General features: G+C 40.0%; 1 protein-coding gene across 1 annotated transcript in view; it reads left to right on the top strand.

Annotated features, from left to right (window-relative positions):
- The window catches only part of aacs (acetoacetyl-CoA synthetase), a 152591-nt gene that overhangs the window by 75561 nt on the left and 64374 nt on the right, over nucleotides 1–12656 (top strand). Inside the window, exon 8 of the mRNA XM_060844006.1 lies at nucleotides 5492–5642. Within this exon, the coding sequence (XP_060699989.1) occupies nucleotides 5492–5642 (151 nt within the window). The remainder of the gene's footprint in view (nucleotides 1–5491; nucleotides 5643–12656) is intronic.

The following is a 12656-nucleotide window of genomic DNA, read 5'->3' as shown; positions in this document are numbered from 1 at the left end:
CACTTGAGGGCAATTAGGCATGGGCAAGAATTTCTGACTCAGCCAGTGAATCCCACATTCCAGAACTAAATTGAAAAAAAAGAGAAAAAAATTCAAAGAGCAGATGAAGAAGGAAGTTTGGACAATGCTAAGACTTTAGGAAGATCACGATACCTAGGATTGAAACAAAAATTGTGATGGGAAGATTCAGGAAGGTAACAGCCAAAGAACTTGATTTTAAAAATTGTGTGAGCTGTGTTTTGTGCTTGACTTGTGAAAGGCAGGAATATATCCGCTTTACCTGAGAAGTAATGATGAACCTTTCAGAAGGAAGGGACCGCCGTTTGAATTATTTTAAAAAGGCAGGAAATTCACTGGTAAGCAATACAGAAAAACAGCATTACCATTTCATGCAATTTGAAATTGGCAAGATGTAACATAGTATAGCATTTGTAGTTAATCTAATTTATTGCAAGAATATCATACAGCATTGCTGAGTCTGAAGGTTTAAAGGTTTTTAGAATTAAAAGGTTTGAACTAACAACAAGACAAAGGAATTTAAAACAGATTGTTTGATGCTCTTGCCTTATCGCTATTGACTATTTTTCACAGTGGATAGAGGTACAAAGTTATAGATTGTCATGAGAGAAGCAGTTGTGATGCCTTACATGAAAAATGCATTGCACAAGACATCCCAGATATGGTTGTGTTAGACAATGGGTCACAGTTTGATAATGAATCTTTCAGCCAGTTTTTGGCCACTTTCAGATTTGAACATGTAACAAGTTCACTAAAATGCCCACAGGAAAGTGGGAAGGCTGTGTGTGGTGTCCAAACATTGACTTTTATATAGCCTTGTTAAATTACTGCTCCATCCCACTCCAATGTGGCTTATCACCATCAGAATTGCTGATGAGGTGAAAACTGAAGACTCAACTCCCTATCCTACTGAAGCAGTTGTCATCATCATTGATTCTTTGGGACTGCATATATGTTTTTGTTTTTAAACAAGAACATTGGGTAGCAGGCTACTTCCTACGTAATCGTCATTTGTGCATGATGGTTGACACAATTGGGTACATGGCAGTGGGTATGGATAAGGGACGACAGTTAAGATGTGAATCAAGGTCAACATGTCCTGAAGCCCATGGCTTACCAACTTTCCAAGTTCAAATAGGGCGCATTCTGGAAGAATTGTGAAATCTCCAGACCACCTGAACTTGTGAAGTCAAACTTGGGTTTCATCTGTTGATTTCATGCAATGAAGTATATCTTTTTATGCAAGATAAATTCCTCGGCTCGTTAAGACTCTGTCCTGCATTATCCTCAACAGTGACAATTAGACAGGTTATTAGACTCAACGTAGAGAGGTGGATTGTTTCATTTCTGAGGTGTAGTGGTTATCACATTTGCTTGGTCTGTAATCAGACCGAAACATTTGTGTGATTTGCTCATGGCACATTTGAAGAATTGATTCCTGATTAAAGGGCCTATGGTAGTGTAGTAGTGGTAGTATCCCTACCTCTGGCCCAGAAAGCCTTGTTTCAAGTTCTATCAACTTCAGAGGTGTCATTTAAATGCCTGAATTAGTTGATTAAAAACGTCCTTGAAGGTTTCGGGTCTTAACAAAAAAAATCTGATATCTGCAGTGATAGAAAAGGATTAGTGCCAACCATGAGTCAGCAGTGATTAGAAGCAAGCAGAAATGATGTGCTGGCAGGGATGATATCTGAATATATGTGATGCCTTTTCTTGTCTCTACATTGAAATAAATTGCAGGTTCCAGTTCTCTTGTAGAACTTGAATACATAACCCTCGAGCAAATGCTGCATTATTGAAGGTTCTGTCTTTCTGATCAGACTAAAGTGAATCATTCTTCAGTCAGATGGATGTGAAGAACCACATGGCACAGTCTGAGAAAGAGAATAGGAGTTCTGTATCCTCACCAACATTCCTTCCTCAATCAGTGCTCCCAAAATGTAGAATTTCTTTCATCTCTCTCTCCTTTGTTCAGCTTTTACCTGGAGATTTTCTCTTTTTAAAGAAAGATATTGCTTTTCTATCCCATCTTCCACTTGTGTACTGTCAAACCCCTCCCCATTTTAGAAGTTAGGATGCCAAGGTGATCTTTTTATTGCCCTTAAATAAATCAGATCTTCTTTTTTGTTCTAATGATGTTCAAGCTATCAAACAAACAGCAATATAACATATACAGTACATCGGGGAAATTGCTCTGGTCATTTGCTCTACAACATAGTTAAGCCAGACTCGGTATAATGTGATATCTCAATTTATATATTGATTGTCTTCAGCATTTCTGTTTTAGGATTTTATACTCTGGTGTTTTTTTCCTTTATTTCAATGCACAGAACAAAGATATGCTGTATTTTCATATTTATCATCCATTGAATGAAATGATTTGTACACTAATAAACAAGTAGTATTTTGTTTTCAAGATATAAATGCTGACTTTTCAACATGAAAAGTTGTAGTTAATAAGTAATCTAATAGTTTAAAATTTGTTTGAAGAAATACAAAGCAGCACTAACATTTTAACATTTGTATGATTGAGATTTTCTAATGACGTTAAGCCAAGATTAAATATCAACTGTTTATCAAATCTTGCTAAAGAACTGAATTCCACTGTAACAGTAGATCTGAGGCTATATTTTACGAGTCAAAAAGTGTGGCACTGGAGAAGCATAGCAGGTCAGGCAGCATCTGAGGAGCAGGAGAATCGATGTTTCGGGCGTAAATACCTCCCCGTTCCTGATGAAGGACTTATGCCTGAAATGTCGACTCTCCTGCTCCTTGGATGCTGCTTGACCTGCTGTGCTTTTCCAGTGCCACACATTTTGACTCTGACTCTCTGGCATCTGCAGTCCTCACTTTCTCCTAGTCACGATATTTTATGAGCCATGTCAATGGACTGGGTGATGGGAGGGCTGGTAAAATGGCAGCTAATATTGACCTATTGGATGTCATAAGAGCCAGTTATGTGCCCACTGCCATTTTGTCTCTGGGCAGGATCTGCTACCGTGTCGGGTTACCAACCAATAAACCCCAGATGCCTCCAAGTGAATTCTTGTTGAATGGTTAGACATTCCTCCTTGGTTGCTGGAGGAGCCCTCCTCCTGGAAACAACATAGCTTGTGAGCAGATTTGTAGCTCAGGTGCTCATTGTTGTGGTTCTGTTCGCCGAGCTGGGAATTTGTGTTGCAGACGTTTCGTCCCCTGTCTAGGTGACAACCTCCGTGCTTGGGAGCATCCTGTGTAGCACTTCTGTGATGTTTCCTCCGGCATTTATAGTGGTTTGTCTCTGCCACTTCCGGTTGTCAGTTCCAGCTGTCCCTTGCAGTGGTCGGTATATTGGGTCCAGGTCGATGTGCTTATTGATTGAATCTGTGGATGAGTGCCATGCCTCTAGGAATTCCCTGGCTGTTCTCTGTTTGGCTTGTCCTATAATAGCAGTGTTGTCCCAGTTGAATTCATGTTGCTTGTCATCTGCATGTGTGGCTACTAAGGATAGCTGGTCGTGTCGTTTCGTGGCTAGATGGTGTTCATGGATGCGGATCGATAGTTGTCTTCCTGTTTGTCCTATGTAGTGTTTTGTGCAGTCCTTGCATGGGATTTTGTACACTACGTTGGTTTTGCTCATGCTGGGTATCGGGTCCTTCATTCTGGTGAGTTGTTGTCTGAGAGTGGCTGTTGGTTTGTGTGCTGTTATGAGTCCTAGTGGTCGCAGTAGTCTGGCAGTCAGTTCAAAAATGCTCCTGATGTATGGTAGTGTGGCTAGTCCTTTGGGTTGCAGCATGTCCTCGTTCCGATGTCTTTCCCTTAGGCATCTGTTGATGAAATTGCGCAGGTATCTGTTTCTGGCGAATACATTGTATAGGTGTTCTTCTTCCTCTTTTTGCAGTTCTGGTGTACTGCAGTGTGTGGCACACAAAAGAAGTTGCATCAAGACATTGTTCAAAAGGGCCACAACACACTATAATGTGTAGTATATCCAGCTACTATATTGATCCTCTTAAGACCTCAAATGCGAGGTCTTGAACTTTGGCAAAAAAGAATAAAAGCATAGACTACTTTCTAAACGGTGAGAAAATTCGTAAAGCCAAAGTACAAAGGGATCTGGGAGTCCTAGTCGAGGATTCTCTAAAGGTAAACATGCAGGTTGAGTCTGTGATTAAGAAAGCGAATGCAATTTGTCACTTATCTCAAGAGGGTTGGAATATAAAAACACCGTTGTGCTATTGAGACTTTATAAAGCTCTGGTTAGGCCCCATTTGGAGTACTGTGTCCAGTTTTGGTCCCTACACCTCAGGAAGGACATACAGGCACTGGAACGTGTCCGGCGGAGATTCACATGGATGATCCCTGGAATGGTTGGTCTAACATATGAGGAACGGCTGAGGATCCTGGGATTGTATTCATTGGAGTTTAGAAGATTAAGGGGAGACTTAATAGAAACTTACAAGATAATACATAGCTTGGAAAGGATGGACGCTAGGAAATTGTTTCCGTTAGGCGAGGAGACTAGGACCCGTGGACACAGCCTTAAAATTAGAGGGGGTCAATTCTGAACAGAAATGCGGAGACATTTCTTTAGCCAGAGAATGGTGGGCCTGTGGAATTCATTGCCACAGAGTGCAGTGGAGGCCTGACGCTAAATGTCTTCAAGGCAGAGATTGATTAATTCCTCGTGACATCAAGAATTTAGGGCTACGGGGAGAATGCGGGTAAGTGGAGTTGAAATACCCATCAGCCATGATTGAATGACGGAGTGGACTCGATGGGCCGAATGGCCTTACTTCCACTCCTATGTCTTATGGTCTTATGGTCTCTTGGGTGCAATGGCTGTAGATCAGCTTCAGGCTAGGCTGATGATCCATCTTCCAGAACAACTTAGCGTTTTCTGGGAAATAGGCAACCCTTTCCCAATGTTGAAATTCACTAAGAAATCATATGGGAAATGACGTCCAGAACTCCATGGGGTAGAAATTTGTTTCTTTTAATGTCAGTGCTTAATTTTACATGAATTTCCTTTTGCAGAGGGGCTGAATATTATTTCTGAAAGCATTACTGCCAAGCTTTCTCTCCTTGAGTACTGCTATGGCGGCAAGATGGCTCAGTGGTTAGGAATGCTGTTTCACAACACCAGGAACCCAGGTTCAATTCCACCCTCTGGCGACTGTCTGTCTCTGTGGAGTTTGCACATTCTCCCCATGTCTGTGGGGACTTCCCCCTGGTGCCCTGATTTCCTCCCACTGTGCACAGATGTGCAGGTTAGTAGGTTGGCCATGCTAAATTGCCCCACACCGCCTAGGGCTGTGTAGGTTAGATGTGTTAGCCATGGGAAACATAGTTTAGGGGGATGAGTCTGTATGTGATGCCCTTCAGTGGCTCGGTGCAGACTTATTGGGCTGAATGACCTGTTTCCACATTGTGGGAATTCTATGATTCTAATGTGTTAGTTTTATAACAAAATAATTTGTGTTGTTTTTTGTAGCATGTTTCTGAATGCTTTCCTTTCCATTGGAAAGGAAGGAGACCACGGACCACAGCTGGAGTTTGAGCAGCTGCCCTTCAACCACCCACTCTTTATCATGTATTCGTCTGGCACAACAGGGGCACCAAAATGTATGGTACATTCAGCTGGGGTAGGTAACCTCTTATCAGAAAGGATAAAGACTCATTCAGTTTTAATTTGGCTGTGTTTATCTGAATTTTTACATGTTGTGTTTTAAAGTTACATTCAGTAGAAGGATGAAAGATATTTGCTTTTATTAAAAGTGAAATTGTTTTTGCCCTTTCCTACTTGCTCTGGTGGATTTGGAGGCTGTTAATCAGGGGTTGGTTGGGGGGAAGCAGTTTGCTGGTGACTCTGTCTGTTTACATCTGGGGTGGGAGGGATGCTGAATGCCTTTCCCCTTCCTCAACCATTTGAGGTTGTCAAGTAGAGTAATTAATGTCCTTTTTGAACATAGAACAGTACAACAGTACAAGGGCCTTCTATCCTATTCTAAGATCAGACTAACCTACAAACCCTTCACTGTACTAACTTCCATGTGCCTAGCGAAGAGCCGCTTAAATGTATATGACTCTACTACCACTGCTGGCAGTGCATTTCACACACCCATCATTTTTTTGCATAAAGAACCTACCTCTGACATCTCCCCTAAACCTTCCTCCAATTACCTTAAAATTATGCCCCCACATGATAGACATTTCTGCCCTGGGAAAAAAGCCTCTGGCTATCCACTCTATCGATGCCTCTCAACATCTTGTACACTTCTATCAAGTCACCTCTCATCTTTCTTTGCTCCAACAGAAAAGTCCCAGCTCCCTCAACCTTTCTTCAGAAGATATGCCCTCCAGTCCAGGCAGCATCCTGGTAAATCTCCTCTACACTTTGTCTAAAGCTCCCACATCTTTCCTATGATGAGGCGACCAGAACTGAACACACTATTCCACTTAAGAGCCTTATTCACAGGCAGGCCAGTCATCAGGGTGGAAGCCAACAACTCTGTTGTGTTTGCTTGCGGGATCCTGGGGGATTGAGCTTGTCCCTCATTGTCAGTCACTGGGCTACCCTCTGCAACCATGGCCGACGTCTCCATTATGTAACCCCTGACCGAGACTCAGTGTAGGTGCGGTATGATCAATTCTTCCACCAAGGCCATTATCAATCCGACAACAGGCCTCCTGAAGACAATTCTGGTACCTGGATCAGTCTGGAGGGGCCTTGCTGTATGGTCCAGACAGATGTGCTGGAAATTCCTAGCATGCTGTGCTCTGCAGAACTGGAGAAAGCCAAGAGGGGATGTGATGGATGTTGAAGAGGTAGGGGAATGGTAGCAGTTTTCTGAAGAGGGGGAGTGTGAGGATATTGAGCAGGAGGATTGTCCCCTTCAGGGTGATTGAATGGTGCAACATCAGGCACAACAAGTTAATGCAGAACCTAACTGGCATATGGTTTCAATGGATGCAAGTTGTGTGAAGGCATTGTTCATTGACTGCAAATTTGTTGGTCAAAAGGCAAGTAGTCTCTTATTCCCAGAAGCAAATGCACCTTATTTTTAATAATAAAAACAAAGAACTATGGCTACTGGAAAACTGAAACAAAAACAAAGAGGAGAGAGTGGGGTTAGGCTGAGAAGTCAGGACAGCTGGTTACAGTCAGAGAGCCATCCCCATTTCCCAGAACCAAGTTCTTCAATCAGACACTGCCCTCATTTTGTATTTCCCTGTTTAATGTCATTTTGCTAGAATGTTTTCTAGGAATTATTTCCTTTAATGTATGTTCTAATTTCCAGTATAAAATTACATTTTGTTGCAGCATGAAAACTCCTGAGCTTCTGGTTAGCCACTAAATATGTTAATGTTTTCTATCCTATTTTTAAAAAAAATGAACAGTGCTCTGTTCCTCTTTAAAAAGATGCCAATGTCATCACCCATCCATTCTTTGAATAGGTCTTCATTGGTGTTAGGTCCTGTATTTTCAATAAGAGTAGTCTGAATTGTGGGGTGGGTTCAGGTAATCTTTATTGTGATTTACAAGTCAGTTACAGTACATAGCAAGTACATTACAATACATGACTTCAGAATGTCTTAACTATTAAACTTAGAGCACACACACTTTCCTTTGAATACTGTTGGTCAGTAGAGCCGAGTTATCCCTTTGTAATTGGCTCTCTGGTGCATCATCTTACACCGTTCAAGCTTGCGTCAGCAATTTCAATGTATTTCCATATAAACTAATCATATTACTGAATGACAAAGTGATGGACAGGCTTGTGGTCCACTCTTGGTCCTTCATGATGTTTTATCAGACCTTCTTATCTGTCTTCTGGAAACTTTTCACAATGGATACTGTATTCAAGTAACATTTGCTAGCTGCATTGTATTAAATGCCAGTTATTCGGATGCCTACCTATTACTTAAGGAACTTTTTAAAATTTCTCATTAGAGAATCCAGGACTCTATTGATTTTTGATCAGTCCCAACAAAGTCATGTGGTTACACCTAATGTAGAATTCTTTAGCTAACAAGTTGTGTCTTAATGTGATCATTCAATCCACATTCCCATGTCTGCTAATCTCTGTATCCGTTCCTCCCTTTAATTACTTGGGGATTGCTTTTACTATCTGAAATAGTTGAAATCTCTTGCTCTAATGCTTTTAGTGATTTTTGTTGTGTGTATATATGTAGATCTATGTCTATGATTCGTCTGAAGAGTCTTAATTAAAAACTACTCTTAATATTGTAACAAATTTATTAAGCAAACAGCTAATTAATATGAAATGTTCTTATCTATTTAAGCAATTGCAGCTGCACGTATTAGCTCATTTTAAGTAACCTTGATTATACAGAGATGCTATTGTTCTATTGCGGAGACTACATTAAGCAAATATTTTCCCACACGCTCTAACTACTGTCAGCCATGTTCTATTGTATTAGCTATGGGGAGCTGTTGGCCATTTTGTGCCACTCAGTCATGGGCAGCCCTAATAATTTGCGAGAATCATTCCAATCATAGGGGTGCAGATTGCTGTTCCTAGCAATGATAGCAGCCTTGAAGAATTTGGTCAGTTTCCAGATTATTCGTTTTTTTTTTGTTGTGCTCCACCCTCTATCTGTCCTTTTAACTTCTGTCTGACTGACCTCATTACTTTATAAGTGCTTACCGGGGTGGCCTGTCTATAGAGTATTCAAAGCAGAACGTGCCAGAAATAGGCTTAAGAGGAAGGGGAAATGGACTTCTTGTTCCAGATCGCTAATGATTCAGAAGTTTTGTTTCTCCTTGCACAGATGCTGCCAGATTTGAGTATTTCAAGCATTTTCCGTTTTTGTCTCTGACTTCCAGCGTCTGTGCAGTGGTGACCTTTTTTAACCTGTCCTATGCAATCTACCATCTCAGCTGAGCACTGAGACTGCCTGTGAAGAATGCCATAAGATGCCTGCTGTTCACTAATAGCTTCACTATGTTTAAAACAATGTAAGCTTGTTCGTGTAAAAGTTCTGGACTGATTATTTTCTAACAACATTGCAAGCATGCATGGACATAATTACAAGGCAAAAATAAAACTGTAATTACATTGGAAAGCAATTAGAAAATGTTTCTTTTAATGAAACTGCCCTTTTCCTGCAATGGTTTCTTTCCAAATGCAAAGATGTTTCAATTAGTATTTAATTCTAATTACCGTGTTTTGACGAGATCTCTAAATGCTTTCATTTGGAATGCAGAATATTTAACATTTTAAAAAGCATGGCTTTCAGGAGGTTAGGATTTTATTAATCAGGGTGCAACCTATTCATTTGTGAGAGGTTAATTCAACACCCTAATTCACAAAGGCTTTTGATATGGACTCCAAGACTATCCTTTTCTTTCATATCAGTGGTTTAATGCTTCAAAAATCACCATAGTTTTGAGACATCGTATTCAATCTATAGAGTTGTACTCTGCAAATAATTGTGCAGAGTACAACTCTTACCAAATATTTAGTAACTTTATTTCGGTTATCCCTGTGTTTCAATGGTGCAGACCTTTAATAAAAATATTTTTTCATTTTGAAATTTAATCATAGTTCTGAAAATGTTGCTATCTTGCTTAAACTATAATATGTTTATACGTAAATTCATGAACATCTTCAAATGATGAAAAGAGGGACAGGTTTTGTAAAAGACATCTTAATTCTACATTACAGATATCTATTGGTGAGAATTGAGGCAGATATGGCTGTTGTGCTTTCCAAATGGTAATATTAGCAATCTGTCTCCTGGACTGAAACTGATGTAGGTTCCATTTATTTGAAGATCTAAAATAGAATTGCTCATTGGACAGATTTGTTAGAGGTTCAGAACTAGTTGATTTGGAATAATGTAGCTGTGCACTTTCTTAGACATACATGCTGCTGCATGCTGGACTGACGCTGGCTGCTAGTCCCACGTTCTACATCCTAGTTACTTGTTAATTAGCATGTTCTCTTCTTACAATGATAGCAAAATAGTGGGAGTGCTAAATTTAAACAATCAATATAGAATTGTTAGAGCAGAACCTCCTAATATGGACTACAGTCAAAATATGTAGATTGGCAAGAGCATTCCACATTCAACCAAGCATCGAAACATCTCCATTCCTATGCCTATAAAGACCCTGACATTAGGGAACAAGCCATTAGCTGATAAAGGAGCTTATATGTGTTTTGAACTGTAATGTAAATTATTCCTTAGTAGATCCTTGACAGTTTTTTCTACTCCAAAGTCATTTTCCTTTTGAAGAAAGGTGCCTGTTATTCAAGAGGCTTTTTTTGGTATAATTCCAATGTGAGTTACTTATTTATTTGAATTTAGAAACTTTTGAATTTGGAGCTCACCAACTGGTCTTGAAATTTCACATTTAAAGTAGATTGAAACTGTGGTTGCGGCTATGTTGGATCTTCAAAAGCAAAGTAGTACAAATTGGAAATAAATACAGAAGGTGTTAGCAGATTGCTGAGTAGGTCCAACATCCTTGTACCTCTGGACTCTGCCAGGGTTTCCTGCTGCGAGTAAGCTGTTCCAACAGCTTGGAACCTGAAATTGTACAACATGAGCCCTGATGGTGGACACAATCCGGAGAGTTCCACGCAGTTATACCTTTTGCTGCTCACCACAGTTAATTATATAATAAATACGCAGCACTTTGAAACTGGTGAAAATGGAACCTCACTTACCCTAACCTCTCTTAAATTTAGAAAAATTTATTTTCATACAGCCCTGGTCTTCACGTGGCCTTATTGGAAAAGATCTTTCTTTTGACTGCACTGCCTCCACATGCTCTTGTTTCCAGTTCTCTCTGTGATTCACTGCTTGCCTATTGGAAACACTGGGGGTCAGTTTAGCTGAATTGGCTGGATGGTTGTTTTGCAGAGCAGTGTGATGCCAACAGCATGGGTTCAAATGCTGTCACTGGCTGAGGTTACCATGAAGGACTGTCCTTCTCAACCTCACCTGAGGTATCATGACCCTCTGATTAAACCCCCACTGGTTGTCTCTTTCGCTCTAAAGACTTAAGGGGCAACTTTTTCAGAGGGTGGTATGAAATGAGCTGCCAGAGGAAGTGGTAGAGGCTGGATGGATCTATGAATACGAAGGGTTTAAAGAGATATGGGCCAGTGCTAGCAAATGGGACTAGACTGGGTTGGGATTTCTGTTTGGCATGGATGAGTTGGACTGAAGAGTCTGTTTGCATGATGTACATCTGTATGACTCTAAGACATGATTCTTTTCTCTAATGAGAGAGCAGATCTATGGTTTAATAACGCTTTGGAGACAACTGACCCTATGAAGCTCTGTGTCCTCAGGCTTGACAACCACATGGGAAATCTTGCAGGTTATTCAGTGGCAGAGTGTGGGTGGTATTAGTGATGAGTGACGTCTGAAGTTAGTCAAAAGCCATCTTTTACGTTTGCCTCCACCACCGTGCACAATGTGTACTGTTGATAAGCTGCACTGCAGAAACCCACCACCTGTACTACATACATGGACAGCAACAGAGATGCACAGAAATCCCACAACCTTCAAGTTCCCCCTTGAGCCACTCACATCGGTCCTGGGAGCTGTGTCACCATTCCTTCATTGTTGCTGGGTTAAAATCCCAGAACTCATTTCCTCATAGCTCTGAGAATGTAAGCAGCTTCTCCAGGAAAATTAGGAATGGACAAAAAGTGCTAGTCCTATGATGCCCACATTCCATGAACAAAAATTTAAAAATAAATCCCTCAAAAGAATGGTAGATACAGGGGATATTTGCTGTTTTGTGGATAACCATAACTTGAATGATAATATCTGGGTTTATTGTGAATATTTACTATGATGAGTAATAATAGTTGCTGATAAACTCGTTAAATATCTGCCTTTTACTCTATCAACCTCTCCCATTCATGAGAAAGTAAGATGGATTATTCTGATCCATTTATGAATTTAAGGGACATTTGTAGGTATTCACAATTAAATTTCTTTTTTTTTACAGCTGATTCAGTGTTGACTCTCACGTTTCAGATGTACGTTAGTAAAATAACTGGGTTTCACTTTTCCTTATATCATGTTGTCCATTTAACTTAAATCTTGCATAGTTTTCAGGTAACAAGTATTCACCATTTCAGAATGTAGGTAAACCTGCTTCAGAATATCACATCCAAGATGCATTTTGTACTAGTTCCAACATATTTACCAAAAAACTATTTTCAGATCACATTGTGCTAATTGCATCAGAATTTATTTACATGCTTCTATAGCTCACAAGTTTCTTCTGTCCCTTGGTGTTGAAAGCCATGAGGAACTCATACAGCACTGATTATGATCATTTTTTGATTAAAGGACATTCAATGCAAAATCTAATGTTCCGCAAGCATAGCTATGGTACATAGGTTAATGTCATTTAATCAGTATTAGGGTAAAACAAGTAAAGATGACAGCTTAAACACTGGAAGATACCGCAGTTAGGTGGTAGTGTGGGGTTTTAAAAAAAGAGAGAAACCGGAAAGAAGAAAAAATAAACGAAGACAGAATGTGTGATTTAATGCAGTTTGCAATATGCAGAATTTAAAGACTTTTAAAAAGCTTGAAATGCTGATGGTCAGTTATTTTAGAATTGTAACTTATTGAAGGACTGATTTGATTTCAGCCATGTG

Source organism: Hemiscyllium ocellatum, chromosome 24, assembly GCF_020745735.1.
Source record: "Hemiscyllium ocellatum isolate sHemOce1 chromosome 24, sHemOce1.pat.X.cur, whole genome shotgun sequence".
NCBI classification, from domain to species: domain Eukaryota; kingdom Metazoa; phylum Chordata; class Chondrichthyes; order Orectolobiformes; family Hemiscylliidae; genus Hemiscyllium; species Hemiscyllium ocellatum.
Note: the sequence above shows the minus strand (reverse complement) of the source record. Positions and strands in the feature narration are given on the sequence as shown.